This window comes from Syngnathoides biaculeatus, chromosome 4, assembly GCF_019802595.1.
Source record: "Syngnathoides biaculeatus isolate LvHL_M chromosome 4, ASM1980259v1, whole genome shotgun sequence".
NCBI classification, from domain to species: domain Eukaryota; kingdom Metazoa; phylum Chordata; class Actinopteri; order Syngnathiformes; family Syngnathidae; genus Syngnathoides; species Syngnathoides biaculeatus.
This window is the reverse complement of record NC_084643.1, coordinates 29301295-29328525: the sequence shown is the minus strand read 5'-3', so window position 1 is coordinate 29328525 and position 27231 is coordinate 29301295. Positions and strand designations below refer to the sequence as shown.

The window sequence follows — 27231 nt, the reverse complement described above, 5'->3', positions numbered from 1 at the left end:
GACTAATATCCTACTGGGAGAAGTAACCAGGTGCAATGTGCAGGTGGCATGACCACTGAGACGTCTGTCTTCCTCCTTTCTTCTCCTTTCACCTCTTTTTGTTTTGATCCCCTCCTGTTTTTGTGCTGATGTGTCACTCTCAGTGACCATTTCACAATATATCTTCCTCTCTTCCTTTTTCTTCCACAGGGTGAGCGCTGTTCCTTCTCGGTGCAGATGTGGTTTTACTTTCTGTGTGGTCTCCGTAGCGACTTGTGGGCTGTTCTTCCACCACAGTTGGCCAAAGAGTTGCTGGGTCAGGTGCTGTCAGAGACATTACAGGTGTTGGTGCAAAGATATGCCAGGGCCCAGCCTTCATATAACAGACACCTGCAGATAAGGTACTTAAAGGCATCTTGTCATAAGAGTTACATAGGGTGTATCAAAATTAGCTATGCACTATTTTTTGTAACTTTTGTTTGAGGTATAATTTTGACAGATGTACAGCCATCATTTGACACCACCAACTGTGTTTTTTTTTTTTTTTACAACTACTATTCACACTTTGGGCAAAGTTCCTCTCCTGCCATTTATATGTTCATTGTCTCTTTACCTGTGTACAAGATGCGACATCACAGCAGTGCTGCTGTTTGTAGAGGAGCTGATGTGGAGTGTGTGTGAAAGTCCTGAAGACTTGATCCGCCGCGACCCTTCTTCAGCGATCACTATAATAGCGGGCGGCTCTGACTGGCCCTACCAGATCCACAGCTTATGCGAACAACTTCTTACAGTTCTCGTCATTGCCACAGCACCGCTGCCTTTGTTATATAGGTTTGTCTGTTGTAAAATGTCAGCTGCAGTATGTAACTGGTGTAGTTCAAAGTTAATGTTTCAACACTATCTTTTACAGGACATTCATGAATAACGATGGACAGCGGTCAACACCACATCAGTTGGACATGCCGGTGGTCTACTGGCTAAATGCTTTAAAACCAGAAGTATTCACAGAACAAGCCATCCAGTATGTATTGAATGCAACACATACACGCACACGCACACACATCTCACTTATTCCAAAGACAACCATACAAAACCCCTGTTGAGTTTGGAAGGTACAGATGTATTTGAAACATCTCAGTATGATGCAGTGCAATTCCACACACGCACACACACACACACACACACACACACACGCACACACACACACGCATACACACACCCCTGTTGAGTTTGGGAGGTACAAATATATTTGAAACATCTCAGTATGATGCAATGCAGTTCCACAGCCCTGCAAATTAATATAAAACTATAAACATATTCCTGAGTTAATACTGTACATTCTGACAATGTTAACTAATGAACAGTTTTTGGAGGCATTGTAAATCGTTACTGGTGTGTGTAAATTAAAAATGTGAATGAAAGTTCCAGCAGCATACGTGCAGAAAAACTGTATTCATAGTTGCATCTTGGTGACTGCTGCATGTTGTGCTAATACTACAGATGCAAGCTTGAAAATAACCCTCGGATTCTGTTCATGCTGATGCTGTATGAGGGTTTTACACATTAGGCATCGACCATATACCGTGTTGGTATGTGTACATGTGGCCATTCATACATGTGTGTCTTGTTTCTTGTGTGACCTCCAAGGTGCAGTCAATCACTCAACCCCTCACCCTTGACTCCCCGCTTCTCCCCAGTAATCTCCCTCTCAGCCAGAGGTGATGTCACTGTGTGCTGATGGTGCACAAATCAAGCTAACCCCCGCACTTGTGCTCCAATGTACTAGCGACCGGGAATTACTTTATTTTTATGACCTCTTTATTTCTCTGCTCCCACCCCCTTGCCTTGCATGTGACAGCACCAGGGAGGCCTGCTGGTGGCCTAAAGCCAAAACCACAACTCTTCAAACTGGACCAGGAGTCCGCAGCAAAATATTGCCTAAGCCCATAAAATAATAATAATTTAAAAAAAACATTGTAATCATTGTTAAATAGAGCAGGGTTAGGTCCCTAACCCTAACCCAAACCTGAGAAAATCACATCAGCAGGGTCCTTGAGGGTCCATGAAAATTCGCCGAACCATTCTACATGTGTTTTGTGGACTTGAAGAAGGCATTCGACCACATCCTTCTCCGAGACCTGTCGGGGGTATCAGGCCTCATTATACAGACTTTTCATGTGACCAATGTCAGAGATTCGCCCGGATTGCCATCAGTAAGTCAAATTCATTTCCAATGAAGGTTCCGACTCCACCAAGGCTGGTCTTTATCCTCCATTCTATTCATCACGCTTATGGATAGAATTTCTGGGCTTAGCCAAGGCGTAAAGGTAGTCCAGTCCGTGAACTCAGTATTGGATATATCCTATTTGCGAATGATGTGATTTTGTTGGCTTCATCAAGGCCCAATCTCCAACTCTCAGTGAAGCAGTGACGTGGTTGGGATGAAAATCACCACCTCCAAATCTGAGACCATGATCCTCAGTCGGAAAAGGGTGGAGTGCCCTCTCTGGGTCAGGCATGAAATTTTGCCCCAAGTGGAGTCATTCATATATCTTCGGGTCTTTTTCAAAAGCGAGGGTAGAATGGAATGGAAGATCGATAAGCAAATCTGTGCAGCATCTGCAGTGATTCAGACTTTGTGTCGGTCTGTTATGGTGAGGAATGAGCTATGTTGAAAGGCCTACCTAGCTCTCAATTTACCAGTTGATCTACATTCCTACCCTTAACTATTGTCACAGGTTGTGAGTTGTGACACAAAGAACAAAATCCCGGATTCAGCTGAAATGAGTTTCCTCTGCAGAGTGTCTGGTCAAAATAGAACCGCTGATCATCCAGATTGAGGAGAACTCGATTAGGTGTTTTGTGGCATCTGGCTGGGATGCCTCCTTGACACCTCCCAGGCGAGGTGCTCTGGGCACGTTCCCTTGCGAGGAGAACCCCAGGGACAACCCAGGACTGGTCAACCCGGAAGAACTGGGTGAAGTGACTGGAGAAAGAAAAGTCTGGCTTCCCTGCTTAAGCTATTGGCCTTGAGACCTGGAACACTGATACGTCAAGGCATAATTGTGTTTTTACTGTATACCATATACTAAAGCTGTGCTTTTATTTATATTTATACCTGTGTGTGTATATATATATATCTATATATATGAGCTCAATTTCTTTTCATTCCATCTCTCTCTTTGTCTCTCTGGCTCTCACTCTGTATGTGTGTCTCTCTCTTTCTATATTTATGTGTCTGCATGAGTCTTTTCGTAAGCTAACACTGCACTGCCTAGATTTATCAGTACAGTTAAAAGAGGATTTCGTCTGGATTTGCGGCTGCACTGACATCATAAATTGCTCTGTCAGATAGCGGCATAGTTTGTCTCAGTCAAGCAGCAGGGTGCACCCCACCGTAGCTTTTCGACTCAAATAGAATGGTTAATTTCTGTGTAGATTTCCCCTGTGAAGACTCCCGCCTCCTTGTGCTTCAGACAAACTCTGTCCATGCCTTCCATTAGATTTTATTAAGATGTATAAAGTAACATGCAGGCACACATACACTCACACACGTCAGCGTCCTCTCGCACTTGCGCATCAACCACACACATACAGTACATACACACCCAGTGGTGTACACACTCACGTTGTTACACACTAAGGATACGGCTCATTGCCCACAGCTGGCTGCAGCCTCTTTGTTATACAAAAGATGTAAGAGGGGGGTAGTGCTGTATATTCGTGTATTTGGCTGCCTCCCAAATGTTAATTTGCTTTTAGCTGGCCACGATTAGAGCTAATTCATTCCCAGTGCACATCATGAATATGAGTGAGAGTGAAGACATTTTGCTGAGTTTGCGCTGAAGGACCCTAACCTTGTTGCATATATCCAAAGTACAATGGTACCTAAAAGGGCCATGGACATACCTATAAACTAACTAAAATTGTAATTAAAACTACGTATAACATTATTTACTTCAATGTCTATACGAAAAAATAAAAATGAGCAGAAAGCGTGTCATCCTTGCGCAAAGTTGCAGAAGTCTCACTGACATCCAAGTGGTAGCCATATTGCCTGCAACATCATCAGCAGACGTCACACTGGGACATTCGCCACCTGCAATGGGATAGGAACAACAGAGTTTTTCAGGTTTTTCCAATGCCCCTTCCGACACAGAAGTTCTTTTCGAAGAAGGGAACATCTCACAATCGAGTGAAGTGACCGGGGCAATATTACCTTATCATTTCGAGCCATATTTAGATGATATGTGGAACACTTTTAATTGACAACAGACTCCCCAACAATATATATGACAGTATGTAGCGTACTCAGCCGCAAGCGACGACAACACAGTAAAGCGGCCCGGCTCTGCGCCACGATGAGCCACCCCAGCTTGCCGTCGCAATGAGCCACCCGGCCAGAGCCTCGATCGGTGGACGCATCATGCCAACGTGCACATCAACACATTTAGCACCAATGACTTACGTACGTGGATCTTTTGTTACGTTCTGAGAGGATTACGTCCCCCCCACCCAGCTATTATTTTTTCCATTCCATTTGGAACCCACGAAGCTCTCGTCCTTTGCACCCGTGCAATCCGTTTTTCACGACAAACCAGGTCCTTTGGAAAAGTATAAAGAAGAAATCAATCCTCCCAAGTGTTTGAACAATATCCAGCAATACAGCATTTTGGCTAACAAGAAGTAACAAAGAGCTACCTTCCCACAGGTAAAAGTGGTATAAACACACGAGGCCGCCCGAGTGGGCTTCTGCTTCTGCTCATAATATCTGCTTCTTCTCCAAAACAAATCCCTCGAGAAGATTTTCATGGCGGGAGTTACAAAAAGCCATACACTGTATATGTTAAAATCATGTTGTGGGGTGAAAAAACAGATGGATCCATTGCAAGCTGCCTTTTTTTTCTCCATCAAAAACATACTAAAAATCATGCTTTTCCTGTCATTGGCCCACAATCAGTTGCAGGAGCTCAGCACATGATATCTCTTGGGCAAAAATATTAAAAAAAATACAAACTGATTGTGTGATGAATAATAATAATCTAGATTGTAATGCTAATATGTAGTTATATGTCCATCCATCTAATTTCTGATCTTAAAAATGCCCTGCGATTGGCTGGTAGACACAGACACATAAAAAATGCAGGCAGAATGTACCGCATATGTACCATTGACAGAAAAAATAAAATACCCAAGCAAAAAGCAAGTTTCATTAAAACTACCCTGACAAGTTCAAATTATCTAAAAAGTTGCATAAATTATTATTTAACGGAATAAATTACTATGCACCTCTGCTGACAATTTGATGGCATCTGACTTTCGTTCAAGTACTGTTGGTTTAGTTCACACAGTAAAATTATGTATGTCAAATTGGTTGTTTACTGTTATTACTAAATAACATGACTTTCATCTTATATATTCACTTTCAAACATAATTGATTGCATTTGAACCACATTTTTAATTTATCTGTTTCTTGAGTGAGCTCTTTGAGTAGATTTTCCAGACTGTAGAAGCATTATCCAAGCAGTAAAAATGGTAGAATTGAAGCACTTTCGACTTGGGTTTTACCACATTACTATGTTTTTTTTCCCCACATTCTACAATTCAAGATGTATTTGATTTCTGTTTGTCTTAACCACAAAAGTGGAGCATGTTCCCTCCCTTATTGTTTTCTCACCTGACACTGCAGAACTGTCAACTTATTCCTTCTCTCCCTTTTCAGAGATGGCCTTATGGGCCAGGAAGCCTCTGCATGTCAGCTCAGGTTGCTGACCTCTGACCCAGGAAGCAACCCCAGGTTGCTACTGAGAATGCTGCTTCACAGAGACTGTCACCTGCCTCGTATGCTCCTGGAAAACTCTTGTAAGTCATGTCCCTATTTTTCTGTGTGGAGCTTGATGTTTTATGTATCCTACAGACACTATGTGAATACAATTTTTTTTCGAGTTTTATATCTACAATTGTTTTGTGATTGATTTGCTGGTGACTAATGCAGGGCGTGTCACCTCTTCCCCAAAGTCATGCGATGGGCTCTAGCTCACTCATGACAGTAATGAAAACTGAATTGATGAAAGCACATTTCACACAAACCCATATTCCAGTGAGGTTGGGACATTGTGTAAAACATACAATACAATACAATAAAAAGAGAGTACAATGACTTGCATATGGTTTCCAACCTATATTAAATACTTGACAAATACAAAATATTAAATGTTCAAACTGATTAACATTTTTTTGGGGAAAATATTCACTCCTACTGGCATGGTGATGCAGCTGTAGAGCGTTGACCTCACCCTTCTTGGGGCTGGGGTTCAAATCCTGGCCCCGCCCATGTGAAGTTTGCATGTTCTCACCGTGCCTGGGTGGGTTTTCTGCGGGCACACCAATTTCCTCCCACATCCCCAAAATATGCATTAATTGGAGTCTCTAAATTGCCCTTAGGTGTGATTGTTTGTGCGACTGTTCCATCTACCCTGCGATTGGCTGGCAAACAGTTCAGGATGTACCCTGATTCTTTCAAACATTTGATAATATTATTGACCATAGATGTTGTTCTTAAACTGTTTGACTATTTGCTCATTGAGCTGTTTACAAAGTGGTGAACCTTGCCTCATCCTTGCTTGTAAACATTGTAGCCTTTTGAGGATCCTCATTATATTCCCAATCACGACACTAAGCTATTTTGTCTGGGACCTTTTTGCCTGCAGAATGTTCCAAACAGGTGTTTTCCAGTCTTTTATTGCCACTGTCTCAGTTTTTTTTGGAACGTGTTGCAGTCATCAAATTCAAAATGAACAAAAACAATCATCAACTTGAACACTAAATATCTTTGTTTGTGGTGTATTCATTTGAAATACAGGTTGAAAAGGAATGCAAATTATTGTATTCTGTTTTTATGTACATTTTAAAGAACCTCCCAGGTTCCTTGGATCGGGGTTTTTAATATTTCTTGAATTTTAGCTCATTAGCTTCTGACATGTGAGTGGAAAACGTTAGATTTTAATGATTTACTTTAGGGCGTATATGCTGCCTAATGCTCTGAGAACTAATCTCTTAACTTTTACAGACATTAGATGAGCTCCCTCTCATTTTATTAGGTCATCAGTATCATCATCTTTGCCATCATCATTATCATAGCTTCATCTTGGTCATCAGCATCACTAAATCAATAGAGTGCAGTAATAAACACTCAACAGACCTAGGCATAGCACATATGCTGACCTTTAAAGATTTTGCATTCCTCCTCATCTCCCCTGTACTGGCAACAGTCTAACCTTTAAAGAGTGTTGTGCGGTGGCACATTAATTCACATTATACTGAACTCATTAATAACAACTCTCAGTGTGTCGTTTTCTTGGTTGACTAGAGAGTCTGGCTCCGAGGCGCTGGGATGCCTTCGCTCCACGTCGTATATCAATGCTTGAAACGCTGACTCTTGCATGTTATCTCAGTGACGGTCTAATTAAGCGAGAAGAAGGAATACAGAGGCTTGGCTAAAAAGATCACTCTCCCATAAGCATCTGTGGTCGCTTTGGGTGTGTATACAAATTGGAGACATATAAAGAAAAAGCAACATGGGGATTGTGGTAAAGAGTTAGGTCATCACAAGCTGCCAGCTTTTTTTAAATTGTCTGGCTTCTTCACATGTATTTATTTCATTCATTTAAAAACCTCACTCATCTTCTCATATGGGAACACCAGTAATAGTGGTTGACATCCAGTTCAGACAGTGTTCGTGAGCCACAACGTGCGCGTTTGCAATCTCAGTATATTAGTGGAGTTTACACACACAAACAATTATTCTGCTACTTATTATTCAACGCTAAATGCCCTTTTAATTGTCTGAATAAAATAAAGTTGATTTTATTTATTAACTGAAATCTATAGGCAGCAATTTTTTTACCTGAACACTAAATATATCAAGGTACAAGGAGTTGATTTTGTAAGAGCGAGTGTGAGAGAGACACTGGAGACTAACTTACTATTTAAACCCCATCACTGAATGTTGTATGGAAAAATGTTGGGTTTTTGCCTCCACAATGCATCGTTTAAACCTTGTATAGGTGATTCAACAATTTATATTGACTGTGGTACATGCATCTGAATAGTATACACTTTTTCCATTCTTCTTCTTTTCCTTTCGGCTTGTCCCGTTAGGGGTCGCCACAGCGTGTCATCTTTTGCCATCTTAGCCTATCTCCTGCATCTTCCTCTCTAACCCCAACTGCCCTCATGTCTTCCCTCACCACATCCATAAACCTTCTCTTTGGTCTTCCTCTCGCTCTTTTGCCTGGGAGCTCCATCCTCAGCATCCTTCTACCAATATACTCACTCTCTCGCCTCTGAACATGTCCAAACCATCGAAGTCTGCTCTCTCGAATCTTGTCTCCAAAACATCCAGCTTTGGCTGTCCCTCTAATGAGCTCATTTCTAATCCTATCCAACCTGGTCACTCCGAGCGAGAACCTCAACATCTTCATTTCTGCCACCTCCAGTTCAGCTTCCTGTTGTTTCTTCAGTGCCACCGTCTCTAATCCGTACATCATGGCCGGCCTCACCACTGTTTTGTAAACTTTGCCCTTCATCCTAGCAGACACTCTTCTGTCACATAACACACCAGACACCTTTCGCCAGCTGTTCCAACCTGCTTGGACCCGTTTCTTCACTTCCTGACCACACTCTCCATTGCTCTGTATTGTTGACCCCAAGTATTTGAAGTCGTCGACCCTCGCTATCTCTTCTCCCTGTAGCCTCACTCTTCCCCCTCCACTTTTCTCATTCACGCACATATATTCTGTTTTACTTCGGCTAATCTTCATTCCTCTCCTTTCCAGTGCATGTCTCCATCTTTCCAATTGTTCCTCTGCATGCTCCCTGCTTCCACTGCACATGACAATATCATCTGCGAACATCATGGTCCAAGGGGATTCCAGTCTAACCTCATCTGTCAGCCTATCCATTACCACTGCAAACAGGAAGGGGCTCAGAGCTGATCCCTGATGCAGTCCCACCTCCACCTTAAATTCCTCTGTCACACCTAAGGCACACCTCACCATTGTTCTGCTGCCATCATACATGTCCTGTACTATTTTAACATACTTCTCTGCCACACCAGACTTACGCATGCAGTACCACAGTTCCTCTCTTGGTACTCTGTCATAGGCTTTCTCTAGATCCACAAAGACACAATGTAGCTCCTTCTGACCTTCTCTGTACTTTTCCACGAGCATCCTCAAGGCAAATAATGCATCTGTGGTACTCTTTCTAGGCATGAAACCATACTGTTGCTCGCAGATACTTACTTCTGTCCTGAGTCTAGCCTCCACTACTCTTTCCCATAACTTCATTGTGTGGCTCATCAACTTTATTCCTCTATAGTTCCCACAGCTCTGAACATCCCCTTTGTTCTTAAAAATGGGAACTAGAACACTTTTCCTCCATTCTTCAGGCATCTTTTCGCCCGCTAGTATTCTGTTGAATAAGTTGGTCAAAAACTCCACAGCCATGTCTCCAAATTGCTTCCATACCTCTACCGGTATGTCATCAGGACCAACTGCCTTTCCATTTTTCATCCTTTGTAGTGCCTTTCTGACTTCTTTCTGACTTCCCCCTTAGTAATCATTTCCACTTCCTGGTCCTTCACTCTTGCCTCTTCATACACTTTTTCCATAAATTATATATAATCATTAGTGAACCTGTTTTCAGTTACAGCATTTTGCAATGAAGGCTACTTTTATCCATTCACTCATATAAAAATCCACAATGACATCAAGACTGCAATTAAATTATAGCGTGTCCCAGCACTCGTGGAAAGTTTTTTTTCCTGGAGATATCTACTGTACCGAAATCAAAGGACCCTGCTTTGTTCTCAATCCTGCTTCCATGGACTGTATGGTCACATATCTGATACCCAGAACACTTTCTCCTAGAGGACCAATTACCAGACGGTCTGAGAACAAGATAGTGGCAAAACCCACTTAATAGACTGATTATTGGTCAGCTTGGTTCACCACTTTAGAATATGTTAGATGTATGATTGTGCAAGTGAGGGGAAAAAATGGATGACATTGAGACAAAATCATTTCTCTTTGAATCTTGAGTTGTCATGTTGCCTTTATGCTGCCTATTATCAAGCAGAATATTAATAACCATCCACTGGATGTGGAAAGTTTGCTTCTGTTAAAAATAATTCACAATTAATCCGAATGAAGCCCGGTTATAGTAGCCTCTCACCTATAGACAATACTTAATGCTCTCTTAGACTCAGTTTTTTAAAAAAAATGGAGACATGTAGAAACAGTCTTGCTTTATTTGTCACGATAATCTCCAAGCCTTGAGAGGAAATACTTTAGATTTAAATTAAATTGTATAAGCTCAGGACAGGAGACTTGTTGGTAGCATGTATGTCTCACAGTTCTGAGGTCTGGGTTAGAATTTCGACTCCAGCCTTCTTGTTTGGAGGGTCCATGTTTTTCTCATTTGTGTGAATGTTAGCCATTGAAGTAGACTACTGTAGGCATGAATGTAAGGGTTAATGGTTGTTTGTCTAATGCTGCCCTGTGATCAGATGGCATCCAGTTCCGGGTGCAGTTCATCTTGCCCAAAGTCTGCTATGATAGACTACAGCTCACCCATGACCCTAATAAGGGTGAGCGCTCTAGAAAATGGATGGATGTTTGGTATAAAAACATTTCAAGCAAGCCTAACTGTACATCGGTTTTCAGCTAATTACAATGCCTTATTTTTAGTGTAAAATCCTCCTCAAATCTCATGAGACTGCTGACAGCAGTGTTTCACACACTATTCAAATAGCTGTCAACTCTGACAGACCGCTGGATGTCTGCCACCTCTGGAGCAGCGGGCCTCCCCTCAGCAACCGCTGTCAACTTAACACACACACAATTGGTAGACAATATCTGTATGGGTTATAGACATCTATAGGAGTTACACACACGTTTCCATCTGCCCTGTGCTTAGACAGCTATACCCGCAAGGACACCCTGTCAAAACCTTTTCCCTTTCACTTCCTGTCTCCATGTGCCGCACATCCCACAGCTAGTGGGCTTTGAAATCTGCTTCTTTTTTTACCCTCACGACCATTGAACACAGATGTGAGTTTTTCTTCCGTTTCTAATCCACTATGCCTTTTGTTCACTCATTCTGTTAACACATGTCAGGTTGAGCATTGACATTTTCCAATGTTTTTTTTCCTCTGGAAGGAAAAATAAAAATAAATGCTGTATTGTATGATATACATCATACATATATGAACTCATTTTATAAATTTGTTTTCCTCTCTAGAAAAGGAAGATATCCATCCAATTTCTGTACTGCTTATCCTCATTAGGGTCATGAGCATGTTGGAGCCTATCCCAGCTTTCTTTGGGCGAGAAGGAGGGTACACACTGAACTGGCCGCCTGCCAATCGCAGGGCACATATAAAACAACAATGATTCCCTTTCACATTCACACCAAAGGGCAGTTTAGAGTCTTCAATTAACCTACCGTGCATGATTTTGGGATGTGGGAGGAAACTGCTGTGCCTGGAGAAAACCCACGCAGGCATGGGGAGACACATGCAAACCACACACAGGCCTTGAACCCCAGTCCTCAGACCTGTGAGGCAGATGTGCTCACCAGTCATCCGCTGTACTGCCTCTTGAGAAAATGTGAATGACATGTCATTTCAAAAATGTTTTACCTCTGTGTTTTAGGGATGTGAGGTTGTCCTTGTTTCAGTGTCATCATTTTCATTCATGGCTAAGGCAATGTTGAAATTGTGGATGAGCCATATGAGTACTTTTCTTTTTGTCCTCAAAAAGTTGATATTCTGAAATGTAGGCCTTAATTGTCATTCAAAACTATCCTTCAACAACAATGTAATTTCTTTTTAAAACATATGTAAAATATAAATATATATCTAACCCTATTCTGATGTACAGTAGCATATACTGTACCTGTGTCACAACAGGAATGCAATTAGTTGTATAGTATAAAAATGACAATGTAATTTGTCACATCAATGACATCAGTATTAATAATTTGATGTGACTGTAAACATTTGAACTATATACACAGAAATCTCCTTTTTTGTTTGCTTTTTTTTTTTTTTTTGGGGGGGGGGGGCTTTGTTTGGTCATGTAACTTGATCAGTGATATTACCAAATAAATGCTGTATATGGATGGCAAGTTTTTAACAATAGACTGCTGATCTCAGACATTTATGTTTAGGTTGCTGTAGGAAATGTTACAATTACGATTTACTATATTTATTTTCTCAATTTTTATAACAGTGTAGCCCTAATAGTTAATTTTAATACATGAGAGAAACTCAAAATCAATGTGAGTTTATCTGTCAGTTCACAATCAGGATTGCATCCATTTAATTGACCTTTTTTACCCCCTTCAGATTTATGCCAAGAGAGCCACCTAGAAATATCTACACGGGATTGTGAGGCAGGCGATGCTTTCATCATTGCACTTTTCAATATTTGTATCTGCCTGAATGAAATCCCCAAGGTCTTAACTCAGGTCCTTCAACCATACCTGGAGAGCGTGCATGTGTGGGAACATCTCTACACCGTGACAGGTAAAGCAGCCTCTAGCCGTTGAATAAAATGAATGACGTTTCATCACAAATTCCTGTCTTTATTATCACCGTGGTTCTATGTCATTTGTGAAGGCTCCTACTGTAGTTATGCGAGCTTTACTATGCAGACTGTATAAAAAAACATGGACGAGACTTGACCATAGACCGTTTAGAATGTTCCAACACCAAAAGCTTCACTGTTGGCTAAGAGTATTGAATTGTTGTTTTCAAATGTGAATATTAAGGTGGAAAATAACTTTTCATATGCTTGTGCTGAAAACATTTTTTTTTTCGGTGATTATGATTTGATGGTCCTCGTTGAGTGGTAACCACTAAAAGCAGAGCAATGGAGGGGTTGACTGAGTGAATATTTTCATTTTTAACCAACCATCATTTATTCTTATAGGTTAATTAGTTTTAACAACCGTTGAATTTTGCCAACTCTTTGCAATCTACTTTTTGGTTACACAACAGCTGATCACATTCCTTTTCTAGCTTCTCACTGACAGAACGTTCATAGATTACACAGAAGTTTCACTACTTTTACCACTTGTATCACATACTGCAGGAGCAAGTGGTTTCAAATCGATCCACGAATCGATACAATACCTGGGGTGTGCAAAGAGTGAAAACCAAGTGACTTTGAAAAATTGGTCTAGGTCTTACCTGTCTCGACGCACCGCCTCGTCAAACCGCTACATCATATTGTGTTCCGCTTTAGTCTTTTTCTGTGGGTCTGAGGTCACACGTTTTGTTAGACATCCCATAAGATTTCACAGCACTTCCAATACTACCAGCATACTTTATCTGTCCCGTAGCCTTTTGCTTCTGCAGCGACTGCTATGGGAAATTTATGACAGCCATACAACTTCATGCGGTAGCTTCGGAGCTATCAATATGAGCCGGATATGAAAGGGCAGAGCAATGGAAGACATACTGTGTAGCACCTTGAGAGGGTACTAAGACTTTCACCATCGAGCCACTGAAATTGATTGAGAACATCTGAATGTGACTGGTTATTACTTGCTTTATTACAGACATTTTAGCTGAATATATCAGCAATCTAATCTCTATATTTGACATTTATGTAAAAAGTAAAGTTGTGACATGGTAAGAAAGTGGACTACCCCAATGGACTCACAATACTCATCTTAATGCCAGCGTACCATGTGGCCATAGTTGAAGTCACCCCAAGTTGGAGGTTTTGGGGGGGCGCTAAGTTTCAAAAGAGGCGAGAAAAACATCCTATAAATTGTAGTGGTCATAATCATAAAAAATCTGCAGCTGCATTTCACCCTTCTTGCTATTCTGCCTGTGTCCAGACTCCTCCTGCACTTGTGAAGGAGTCAGTTGCACATTTCTAGGAGGTATGGGTTCTTATTGCCCCCCCCAAAAGTAAAATTTATGTCAAATTTGGTCTTTTGAGTGCACCAGATTATGGCCAAGTCAATTGTCTTAAACTTGAAGGCTGTATCGTAGGTGTTAAGTTACGGTGTGTCAATTTTATTTGAAAACAAACAGTTAAGATTTGAACATGTGCTCAATGAAAAATGAATGAACGGCAAGCATGATTTTGGGGGAATGTTACATTCGGGGAATTGGGAAAACTTGCAAATTAGCCGCAGAGTGTAATGCTGGTGAGAAAAGGTGCAGTGTGTGCGTAAATAGATACAGTGATGAGCAATGCGGCCAGCTAATGTGATGTGGCAGACTGATTTGCCTCCCTATATTCAGCATCACCGCACACAACAATACATATGGTAGTCCGAAAAAGACAAATTAAATACATGTGTTTACAAATCACTCCATAACTTGAATGTGTAATATTAATAGTGAAAGTGTAATACTACGTTACAAAGTCTACAGTGACGAAGGTAATTAAATGACAAAACTCCCCTGTAATGACTGTTGCTTGTCAAGTCCTATTCAGTCACAGGCTGGTAACTATTTTGGAATCATCTACAAGAATTTATATTTGTGGTGTATTTAACGTAGCGCTGTTGAAATGAAAAGTGGTAATGCATATGAGTAATCACAAAGGATTACTGTATCCATTATCTATTCAGTCAGATTAATCACAGAATTTGTTTTGACCACACCCATTCCTTTATCTTAACCGCAGATGGATATCTGAAAGGCAGTGCAGGTATATAAGGTCGATGAGCAGATCAATTCTTGTGCTGGTGCAAAGATGAGTAAGAAGACTGACTTGTGGAAAATTTTGCTTCAAAAGTCACCCTGATGGGATATTCGCTAAAACATAGGAAATGTGCACAAATATCTAAAATTTCATCTTAAAGCAAAATCTGGTATGTACAGTGAAGTATATGTGGCACCTGTGATTAATCAGATTAAAAAAAAAATAATCAATTGACAATATTACAAATATGCTCTTAAAGATCAAGCGAGCTGAATATGTCTCAGCACTGGGTTTTTGCTAGGTTATGGTTGTGGGTAGTGGGGCATTTTTTATTTTTATTTTTACTTAGCCCAGAGGCCTGGTAAACCACTGCTGTGTGGTGCATTGTATATGAGTGCTCAATGCTTAGTGTGTTCTTGGGAGAATTTAGTAGGAAGTCGCACATACAGAAAAGTACAGCCTGTTGTGTAGTCCATAACCAGCTACCCCTAACCCTATGTTGTAGTGTGTGTAGTATTGCATTGTTGAAGTTTAAACTGTGCATAATGTCTCAAGGGCTTATTATCAATCCACTTTGGACCAATGCGTAAATTGCTGATTGCCGATGGAATGCCCCAAAATGAGAATATTTTAGTGAAAATGAAAAAAAAAAAAAAATAACTGAAGACTTTGCATAGCTGGTTTAATAAATGAATGTACTATTAGGTGGCAGTATTAACTAATATTTTAGTCATCGTATCGGGTGGAATCTCCTCACTTGTCAGGAAATTTAAAAAAGACAGATTCTTGAGTTACCAAACACACCCTTATTCAAGTTGGTATTACAGTTTATATATCTTGGTATTACATCTTTTATTGCTGTCAAGTATCGTTGCACTCAGACAACAGCTGTCTCACATGAACAACAGCTAGCACCCCAAAATGATGTTCAATAGTTAATTTTATTGTGCAGAAAAATAATTGATTTATTAGCGTGAAATAAATTAAATTGATACAAGCATAATAGCGAGTGACATACCATTCAAGCCTAATAAAATACTGCAAACAAGATGCCCTGAAGGGAGGTGTCCCACGTGTCAGCCAGCAGTGCACATTAAAGTGTGTAAGTGTCACCCGATGCTACCAAGCACCTTACAGAAAAGCCTGTGTCATCCATCGTAACACATTTGAAATATCTTAGAGGAGTTTGTGAGGCAATCAATGAAACAGTGAGGTGACAAAACCCATTTATATATACAAGAATTAATCCAAGAGCACCTACCTCAAGCAATGACATGGTTGGCATTTTAACACTTTAAAAAAATGCATATTACAGTTATTTTTTCCACTCATTATCTAAGGAAAATATCCAGAATTTCAATATAGAAAAACAGATGCACTCCAGAATTCATATTAGTTTAGTGAGGATATGACCTAAGCCTTCTGCAGTTGTGTCAGGCAGGCTGACGTGTCCAAAATGTGGGTGGGTCAAAATTTGGCTGAACAATCAAAAGAAAAAAAAAAAAAACAAAAGTCTAAAATTTGTTTTTTCTCTGCAGACATTATTTATAAGTCCAGGACTATAGAATAAGTTGTCAGTGTTCACAATAATTCATTCAATTCTTTTGCATTTTCCTTTTTTGCTAGAAACAACTCAGAAAGTCCCCGTTGTGGTGGACTGTATCAGGGTCATCGTCACCAAGTCCACTAACACAATTCTGACACACCTGGTTACCATGGTGACAGACTGGCAGGCTGCAGAGGATACTGGCAGAGCCTCATGGGTGAGAGATGTTCCAGAAAACGTCTTGGCTAAAGTGCCCAAATGCTGGAACTACACACCACTGGGAGTACGAAGAAGGGAGACTGCTTCTTCTAAGAGTAACCAAATAAGCAAGTTTCTATATTTACAAGTAGCATTCATTTATAATTAATGTATTATTTCTATCAATTCTCCTTGCAGCTGTCACATGCCTCGCCATTCGAGCCATGTCCTTCATTTTCACTAACCTGCCACTGGTTGTTGCGTCCTTACCCCTCCCCGTCCGCTATCTCTTCCACGTGGCAGAGAAGCATCTTTCTCCGCATGCACGACAAGTGCGCTCCATGGGACTATTGCTGTGGTTCCTCTTTAACTGCCTGATCCGTAGTCTCAGGGACCTTCAAACACTTGAGGAAATCAGCGGGCTAGCCTTGAACTCTCATGCCAAGGACCACCTGGCCCTGTTGGCTGAGTGTCTCCAGGCTTCAATGGGGATTCAGGAGAAGGTAAAGGTGTAAATAATCGAATACAGTAATAGCCTAATGAGGCACTTCTTGACATGAGAGTGGATAATATATCATCACTCTGTATTTTACTTTGGTTGTTCAGGGCTAGTTAATTCCAAAGGGGAAGTGGTAATCTATATGATGAGGTATAGCCAATGATTATTTAATGTGTATGAGGCCATGTTGGACTTCTTTGAGTTGTCCCAGTGATTATGATAAGGACATGATTGAGACAGAAATATATTAATGGAATTACCAACTTGAAAATACTTTATATGAAAATTAGGTTTTGTTAGTTTTTTTTCCACACCGAGATTTTGAACCTCACAACACTTTTAAAGGAACCATGTACTGGATATACTTTGTGTGTGTTTCATATATACAACAGGGTATTCCCAAACCCACAGTACACAAGGTGCTGCAGGCTCTGGAGGAAAAAAGACCAAAGTGGATGAACACACAGCTGCAAAAGGCCCGCAAACTCTGCATAAACAGGTGAAGGTTAACTTTAGGTATTAAAACAGAGGTCAAGGTCAAAATGGCATTAATGTTCTCTAATGGGAATGTGTTCATGCATGCTGGACACTGTAATCCATCACTCGGTTTGTAAATGTTGAATATTCACACGGGTTGCATTTTTTTCATAGAATTTAGTTGAGTAAATGATTTGTCCGCGAGACATTATATGTGTGATGTATTAAAAATACAATTGTAGTTGAAGCCCGGTCGTCAGTGAACGGGGAGGTCCATACGTAATATTTCCACATATATTACATATTCAGGGAATTCAGTGAAACTTGAACTTTCGACCACAATCCGGTACAGAACCTTTTTTGTTTTTGTAATACAACTTGAGTTTTAAGTAATAATCTCCATCAGTAGTTTAATCTTGGTAATATTTGCTCATCAAAAAGTAAAATACATGTGTACTCAGACTTTGATGATCCAACAATGGATATTTCCTTCTTACTTTATCACCATTGTAGATGTAACCTTATTGTACTGAGCAGCCAGGTGATCAATGCATCTCTTGAGTCGCTACACAACTACTATGTTCCGTTTACTTCCATTTCTGGTGCTATGATTGTAACCACACTTTTCCTCGTTGTCATAATTAGTACTTGTTAGTGGTGGCTCATTAAAAAAAAAAAAGCTAAAGAGAAAGCTAAATTATTTAGATTTGACTTATGACTGATTAGAGTGACTTGTCATGGTTCTACTGTGCCTTAAAGCCTTTGTTGCGCAAACAAATTTGGACAATTAAGTGTTAAGGCAGAGGTCACTAATCTTTTTGAAACTGAGAGCTACTTCTTGTGGGCTGATTAATGTGAAGGGCTATAGTTTGATCAACTCTTCTGAAACTACGCATTTGCTCAAAGTATCTTTTGATTATGTTATCAATAAAAATGAATGACATCTCTGTAAAGACAGTGATGTTAATGATTTTAAACAAAGTGGAGGGAGTTGGGAAAAGTTTCAAATAGGAGTCAGTAAAAACAGGTTTCTGCTCGAAAGCAAAAAAAATGTGAGGATAAGACTATAAGAACAACTGAACTTTATTTGTCGATAATCAGTTATTTGCATTTGTTTATTTTGACTTCACCTCTCCAAAAGACTTTTTTTTCCCCCAATCATGTTGTACAGGTTGTAGGTCACATTAGTGGAGAAAAATATATATTTTTGTCTCATACTTTCACACTGCAAAAACCTGACAGTCTAAAAGAAATATGTAGACATCTATGTTTATTTTAGTTTTATGTTTTATTTTGTGAAGCAGACCCGTGAGCTACTCCTGTAGCTCTTGGGAGCACCATACTGGTGACCATTGTGTTAAGGTAACGTGTCTACGTGAAGAATCATGATAAAAGTCAATTGCAACCTAACCTATATGACTTTTTCGTCTGCATGATGTCATAGCCAGAATCACGTTTGATTTATTTTTTCAATACAACAGTCACCGAAAGACAAAAACAAGGTGACAGCTACGATTAAAAACTAAATGGAATAAACAAAACTTTGACAAGATAATGAACATTAATCTAAAATTTGGATTTTAGTGACACGATGAGGGAGGAAGATGGGCATTTTTAAGGGTGGTGGCAAAGACTGTAGATTTGGCAGTTTAAAGGTGTGTGAGTGGTGAGGGGGGGGGTGATTATGTATCACCTGTCTGAGGTATTCAGTCAGATCATTACTATTCATTAAACTAACCTTCACAGGGAAGTGACGCCTGGCTTGTAAACAATCGCAGTACAGTCTCCGAATAAGAAACATCCCATGTGTGTGGCAGATCGAGTGGCTCCGCCCAAAAATAACTTCACTCACCAGCACCCCGTGTGGGCCCACGCTTACACCAAAACATGATCGTTTTATCTTTCTTTCAAAGAACATATGCCCACCAAAACCATTGCCCGCTTTCCTTTACCTGTTTAACCCCATCCTCTCCTGTAGTCACCCACCTTGTCTTTGCAAAGTAATTTGTAGAGGAGAAGATTATTGTTCTCCATCATGGTGACCCTGGCTGAGCTGACGGGATGCATACACAGATGAAGATGAATGCAGTTATTCCTTGGCGGAGGTCTGCCTCTTTCAGGGCACATTGGCCCTAATGACATGATTGATAGGCTGTCCCAAATCCGGAGAGGCCCTCATTAATCACACCGCTGACTGAATCCAATCATCTGCTTCACCTGCACAGTGATGGACAGGAAAGGATACACAGCGCAGGTGCTGACACGGATGCACAGCCACCGTCCCAGACAAGACGACCGCTAGGGACGGCAGGCAAAAGAATGAGGAGGCGCATGGACAAGAAGGACCCCCTCTTCCTCTGCCACCCTCAATGTCAAGTAGCCAATGACTGGCTGACAGGCTGCACCATTTCTGCCTCCTTATAATTACAAAGTGGCGAGAGTTAGGGAGAGAACAATGACAGGAAGTGGATGCGAAGGTGAAGGTTTGATGGACGGTAGTGGGACATCCATCTGTACAAGAAGCCTCGGAAAATGATGGAGGCATTTGTCAGGTCTGGAGGACTCTACACGTGTGAGGACCTTGACACACAATTACACACACACACGCACATAAACACACACACACACACAGTAATGCTGAAGACTCAAACAAATCACTTTTTAGTGTGCCAACATCCCTCGCTCAAAATCTCAAGCAAGTGTTTCACAAAAGTTGTGAAAACAGTGTAAGGCATTTAACGCTCAGCTCAGTTTTTTTTTTCCACCACCTTTGACTCTGGCAACTCATTGGCTACCTCACTAGATATATTGTAAGTTCCGTATTCCAAATATTGCTGTTACAGTATTTAATGTTCATTTTTTTATTGAAATTGTAGATTTAATATGACACCAGTGATTCGCAAAGTGTTGCATGGGTATCACTAATGGTACACAGGGCTAAGGACATTACAGTTGTACACTTCCATTTTGAGTTCAGTACATTTACATTTCATTTTTAAGAACTTTTTTCAACATGTATTTGGGTAAGATTTTTATTTAGCTTTAATGTGCAGTGCTGTTAAATGTAACCATTTCAGTACAGTGTTTATACTGTCTTGTATTTAAGATCAGCATTCAAGTTCAAACTCGTAGTTTATTATGTATATTTTTCAGGAAAAAAAAAAAACTCTCCCTTGTGTTTGCTGAACTCTTTCACCTTCTATGCTTCTTTAATATTGGTAATAATAGTACTACTTGGAGAATCAGGCATATTTTAGGTTGTACTTGGTATAAAAAAACTTTGACAACCACTGATATACACGTTAGTTAATGCATCATGTTTTTCAAATTCTGTCCTCATTTCGGTATGTAAAGAACCCAAATTATTATATATACTGTAGGTAAGGGAAGTATGATGCAGGGTATTTCTACAATAAAGCTAAAATCACATAAATTTAATGTTAAATTAAATCCAACTTTACGCTGTGAAAATAAGTAAGTTATATTTTATACTGGATATTAAGTTGCACCCCTTACATTGGCGTGACTCAGTGTGTCTGTGCACCTTTATATTATGGCCGTAAAGTGAATATTGTTGTGGATGAACATTATTACCTCCCTTTTCTCTCAAAAGACAAGCAGAGTGTGGCACTTTGTGTACTACTCTCATGTTTTTATGGACGCATCACTTGCCCCATACTTTCTCTTTTCTCCTCTCCCAGCGTCCAAGAGCAAGGCAAGGAAACCGGAGTGGCTGGATCTGAACTGACTGAGCAGAAAATGGGCCTGATGCTGCTGGAGGTCTGCCACAAAGCAGGGGGCAGCAACTACCTGAGGCACATCCATCACATCATCCAAGGCAATGAGGTAGGGAAGCACTCCCTCTCCCCAGCACGTTAGGTGGCCGCTGGCCTGAGGCTGTGGGGTGGGGAAAAGCTGTAGGGGGAGGTGTTTTTGGGGAGGAGGATGAAGAAAGAGGCTCCCTGTGCTGCTTTTTCTGTTGTTCAGGTGACCTGAAGGGTGTTCCCCTGCAGTGATTCCACATGTAATACACTCAACTCATCTAAGGTCACATCTTAGTATATAAATCTAGGAATTTATAAATCCTGGGATTTTTGGGGGGTAAATTTTCAACCAGTATTTTATGACTTATATTATTACATTTGTGACAAATATAGTCTAACCAGTTGCAGGAGTAGGTACGTTCCTATTCTTAAAAAAAAAAAAAAAATCATATTTCTGAGGTCTGGGGTTCAAATCTCAGTGGCACCTGTATGGAGTTAACATGTTCTCTCTGTGCCTGCGTGGGCTGGGATAAGTGGCTCAAAAAATGGATGGATGGATGGATGGATGGATGTACTGTTCAACAAAGGAAAAACAATACATTTTCAGTCGGTTTCTGGGGAATTCTATACAATAACAACATGCTCAAGAGAAACTACTGGAAAATAAAGTAACCTTTGTTGCTGTTGCACTAGACTGCCTGCTTCAAGGAAAGCATACTTACATATATTATTTCATACAAAATAATTGCTTGTCCACAGCCATGTGTTTACAGTCTAATAACAATATGTTTCATTGTTGATTTTGGCTAGTATTCTGCACTTTTTATATTGCTAGACTCATAACTAAAGTGACTTATGACAAAGACAAATAGCAATTTAGTCCTTGGACAGTTATATGAAGGAAGCGGCCTTCAATGACTATCAGGTCCATAGTTACAGTTCCCATATATTTTACAATAAATTCACTATCAGGATGCAGCTTGGAATGGCCACAACATCTACGGCATATGCATTAGGCTGCTGTTGATGGATTCCATAAACAGCAATAACTCTGCATGGAAATGTGATGGAATGTGAATGGGCTACCTAAGGAGGCTGTAGCTGGCTAGAGCATTCCCACCCAGTCAAGGCTGAGACAAGAACACCCAGGTCAGGGACACTCTGAGCTGGCGGGGAGGTGGAGCGAGAGGATGTTCACAAGCCAAATCAAAATGACGGATGGGAGTGGCAAATTCACAACAGGACATCCACGACACTCACATCGTCTCGAACACTATGACTTTCACATGTATTTTTGCTCTCGTACAACACTGACGCAACGAAATGATATTGTCCTGACAAAATGCTTTCAGTTTGTTGACACGATATTGTACTGTATTACTTTCTCGGTTCTGGTTCTCCTTTGTTGATCCCATGTGTTTACCTTTACCTTCCACATAGGAATTGCTGATGTCTAAATTGAGCAGTAACACTGACTTGCCTTGTGAGCCTCCGTACTTGGTGAGCTTTGACGTGACCAATCATGTGCGCTCTAACAAATTCAACCCGATCCAGGAGTTTGACCGAATTGGCAAAAAGAAGCTGAATCAGGTCAGTAAATGGTGGTTATTTTAGGACTGTTTTAATCACTGTTCAATAGTTAACTTGCTTTTTTCTCACTCTATCACAGTGCTTGAATACTACTGCTGTGCATGGGTGTCATTGTGTGTGTCCCTCTCTCACAACTACACAAACTTTTAGAGGCACAAAGTTGTCTTGAGTGACTGAGTTAATATTGAGCATGATGTCGCCAGATCTTCTCAGGAATTGGCATCCTAATTTGGTTTAGTTTACAGGCTTTCCCAATAATGAGCTTAAGTGGCAGAAAGAAAAGTCTGGTAAATAATAAAAGAAATACTATTTTTTTTATTTATTAAAAAGGAAGTGTGTTAAAACAGTTAACTAAACTTGTGTATTACTACATTGGCCAGTGTTTGCCAAACCTAAAAATAAAAAAATTAAAGAAACTCTTTACAAAGACATAAAATAAATCTTTAGCCTAATCGCATAATTGCCTGAGAAAATGTTTTACTTACAGTCATAACACCAATAAAAAGTCCCAATGTCCTTGTTTAGAATTCTTAAAATTACAATTCCTTTGTCTGTGTGGATTCTCATTCTTGCAGGCCATCAGCAAAGGTTATATCAATACAATTTGACAAAACAAAATGTTTTTTCTGAGATTGACTGAGCCTGTGTTCCAGATTGGTGATTATAGTGGGCTTCAGTGTACGTGAGTGCACATGCCTTCATATATATATATATAATATATATATATATAATATATATATATATATATATATACTTTTTTTTTTTTTTTCATTTTTACTGGGAGAGTAAATTCACAAAAAACTCACCCTGCAAGAGCTTCCCTTTTCATCTACTAAGAGCAAATATGCCAGCCAGAGGATCCCAGAAAATGTGTACAGCTCTTGACATTATGGGCATCTAATCCTCCTGATTTATTGATAACTATGCGTCCTGAATTGTTTGCGTGTTTTGTGTGTGTCCTCTGGCCACTGTGTGTGCGTTCACACAATGTACACTCATCCTAGTGTAACATATTTTTCGTACACAATATCTCAAACAGCTCGCAGACCTTTCCTCCCTCCCAATGCCAAAGTTCGCACAACTGTTTCTACCTTTCTATACATGTCCTTTTACCGGAGGCAAATTATCTTATCAAGAGAATGATTAACACCATTTCTCCGCTTTAGACATCTATGTAGTATGTCAAATAGAATGGAGAAAGAAGGAGTAAAGTTATATCATCAATTGCCCATGAAGAATGATCAGAAAAAGGATGGATGAATGAATGGGTTCCTCCTGCTTTTGTCAATAAAGCTCAGGCTGCAGTTAGAAGTAACATTTTGATAATCAAAACATTCTGATTTTAATTTGATACCCCAAACTGGTGGTGGTGCCAAGTTTTTTTTTTACAAAAAGAGGAGAAAAATGGGTGTCATGTTGGTGCTTTTGGAGCAAGGGAGTAGGAAGACTAATGACCCTCTTCCCAAAATGTATTTATATTTCTATAAATAATGACAACATCCCCACAAATGGATTTATAAATTCATTGCTGTCTTATTGAAACAAATCGAAAAACAAGATCTTCTGTAGACATGATATATAGCCTGGCGTTGGTGGGCTGACCTCTCCCTTCTTTTTGTTAGTGGATCCCAGCTGAAACAGTTATGCAGAAGTTCGATTAACCCTGATTTATATCTAACAGCAGACTGTGCTTATTCATCAACAGGCTGAAGTGGTTGAGTGGGAATGGAACTGGCCAAGGTTGCTGCCTGCATATCAGGACATGTGTCAGCTCACCTTTAAAACACTGTTGGCCAACAGGTAAATTCGACATGTTGCGTTAACAGGAAGATTGAAGGTTTTTCTTTATGTGTACAAACGTCAGCCTTAAACTTAGGCAGACCTATTTGTTATCTGAGTGTAAGAGCTTTTTTGTCTGTTATGCCATCTCATTTACCACTTGATCTGAGATGACTCTACTCACTACTGACACTTTACCATCAGCACAACCAGGTACTCTTTCTTATGCTTGGTCGGGAGGTATTCCAGGGCTGGGTCAATATTACAGTAAAGTTTGCAGTACATTTATCCATTCATTTGTTTATTCATTTTCCAAGCCGCTTACCCTCACAAGGCTCCTGGGAGTCCTGGAGCCTATTCCAGCTATCATCAGGCAGGAGGCGGGGTACACCCTGAACTGGTTGCTAATCAATTGAAGGCCACATAGAGACAGAGAACAGTCGCACTCACAATCACAATGGACAATTTAGAGTCTCCATTTAATGCATGATTTTGGGATGTGGGAGGAAACCGGAGTGCCAGGAGAAAACCCACACAGCGACGAGGAGAACATGCAAACAGTCACACAAGCAGGGCCAGGATTTGAACCCCGGTCCTCAGAACTGTGAGTACAACGCTCTAACCATTTGTTCCACTGTTTACCCATTTGCACGATATAGGTGACTTAAATCACTGCTGGTCGCTAACTGGTCAAGGAGATTTCGCTTCTTTTTTGAGTATTTGTATCATTTAAGAATACACTGCAAGAAACAGGGTTAGGGGGGTTCGTTCATCTTATCCTGTTGCTGTGACTCTGCTACAGATGCTGCAGTATTTTACTGTCTGTTGTGTTCCTGCCCTTAGTCTCCTATTCCATACAATTAAGCAACATGTCGCGAAGTAAAAGCACGACACTTCTCCTCTGATTTTGTATGTTAGTGTAGTTTTCCTAATTTCCCGTGATATTTTGGGTTGTGGAAAACCAAGGGGTGGCACCGTGGAGCGATTGGTTAGGTGACTGTGAATGTTTGTTTGTGTCTATGTGCTCTATGATTGGCTGGCAACCAGTTCAGTGTGTACCTTCCCTCCTGCCCAACGATAGTTGGGATCAGCTCCTGCACTCCTGCGACCCTTGTGAGGATAACTGGCTCAGAAAATGGAATGGTTCGAAGACCTCTGGCCCCAAACCGAGTTGTTGGTTTTCTTTTCAGTTGAGTTACCAGCCACAGTTGTTCTGGTTGTTTGTTGAAATCTTTTTTAATGGTCAGCAGAAAATGTGCAAAATAGTTTTGATAATATTGGACAAAGGTTTAACTTATGTGTATTTCTATTTAGGTGTTCATAGTTCATTCAGTGGTGGGTTGCACTGTTGCATTGCCGTCCTATTAAACAATTCTCCTAAGACACAATGCACAAGAAATGTCAGTAATTTTCAGGTTAACAATTCCTAACCCGAGTTTGGTGACTCAATGTTGTAAACATGACAAGCTATCTTAAGCAGACAAACTTGTTAGGAAGATGTTACCAAAGCTTGGATCTTGATGCATTCTGATTGACTTGACCCAAAGTCCACTAAGGGTGTCCCATCCTCCTCAGCCACCTTGTCCTCTCCTGTTCTTGTTCTGAAATGGGTATAAATATTTATGCAGGTAGGTGACACATATTAGATGGCAATACTTCAAGCTGTTGTTCGCTGCTCTCCGTTCCCAGCTGTCACGCTGCCAGCGATCAGGGAGCCATGGGGCTACTGCACCTTGTCTCCCCGCCTACACTCAATCCATTCTAAATCACCGCCATTGTTAAACAAATATACGCGCGCGCACACACACCTTGCTCACAAAGGGCAAGCTCTGCATCTGCCAAGGACACAGGTCTAATAAGGGTGAAGTGTACAGCTCTGTGCTGTTTTGTGATGAGCTTTGTCTTCTTTATGCCTCTCTCCCTTCTTCACACACATACACTCACAATGACATTCTCACTTGCCATGTAGTCTGTTTTGCTCTATGTTAAACAGTTACTCCATTTGTTCAGTGGAACTAAATAACATTCATCAACAGAGGCTTTCACATATACTGTAGTAGATTGACATGAGTGGGACAGTGGGACAAAAAATATGATGAGGCATCGGCGTGGGATGGGGTAAAGGTTATATAACTCATCCTAATCTCACCATGTCAAAAGTATCTGATGCTGTCATTTGCCTCATTAGTCAGTCGTTGTCGGACCAGAGGAGCAAATTTCATGGAGGATTTGGAAAATGGCTTTAGTTTTCACCGCTGGCGTCATATAAGCTGTCAAAGTCTCTGACTCCAAAGGAGCTCTAAAGCAAAGACCATTTGTCTGATAATTCGTTGATGTCAGATGATTCACCGTTTGTTACTATAGGTAATAATAACACTTTCTTTTTAAAAGCAGACTCAATACCCTTGCCTGTGTTTTCAGAGGCTCCACAATAAATGCTATACCTTGCAATCCAGTGTGTCCTCATTCCAATTGGTTTTCATATGGGAGTTATATTTTTGAACAGAAATTTAGCTTTACCACGCCTGCCATTTTTTTTAAAGGACCTGAAAAAATACGTACTCAAAGCTGTATAATTCAGGACTCGACCAAAAGCTTCAGTTAATCATAACATTTATATTCAACGACTTTAATTCAATGAGTATTTAAAGCCACCCGCACACTGA

General features: G+C 40.4%; 1 protein-coding gene and 1 long non-coding RNA gene across 7 annotated transcripts in view; one reads left to right on the top strand and one right to left on the bottom strand.

The window, feature by feature from the left end:
• The window catches only part of kiaa0825 (KIAA0825 ortholog), a 153116-nt gene that overhangs the window by 38857 nt on the left and 87028 nt on the right, over positions 1–27231 (top strand). For 5 of the 6 annotated variants that reach the window (XM_061817939.1, XM_061817936.1, XM_061817940.1 and 2 more), the window contains 11 exons: positions 190–380; positions 604–810; positions 890–1000; positions 5703–5842; positions 12393–12572; positions 16339–16572; positions 16655–16959; positions 17348–17454; positions 21134–21278; positions 22637–22786; positions 24492–24586. In XM_061817939.1, the coding sequence (XP_061673923.1) occupies positions 190–380; positions 604–810; positions 890–1000; positions 5703–5842; positions 12393–12572; positions 16339–16572; positions 16655–16959; positions 17348–17454; positions 21134–21278; positions 22637–22786; positions 24492–24586 (1865 nt within the window). Of the gene's footprint in view, positions 1–189; positions 381–603; positions 811–889; positions 1001–5702; positions 5843–12392; positions 12573–16338; positions 16573–16654; positions 16960–17347; positions 17455–21133; positions 21279–22636; positions 22787–24491; positions 24587–25071; positions 25170–27231 lie in introns of all 6 variants that reach the window. The other variant, XM_061817938.1, reaches the window with a different exon arrangement.
• On the bottom strand, positions 166–27231 carry LOC133499675 (uncharacterized). Its single transcript, XR_009794714.1, has 3 exons — positions 27128–27231; positions 26070–26166; positions 166–303 (listed from the first exon to the last, which is right to left on the bottom strand). It is a non-coding gene; the product is annotated as an uncharacterized LOC133499675 (long non-coding RNA).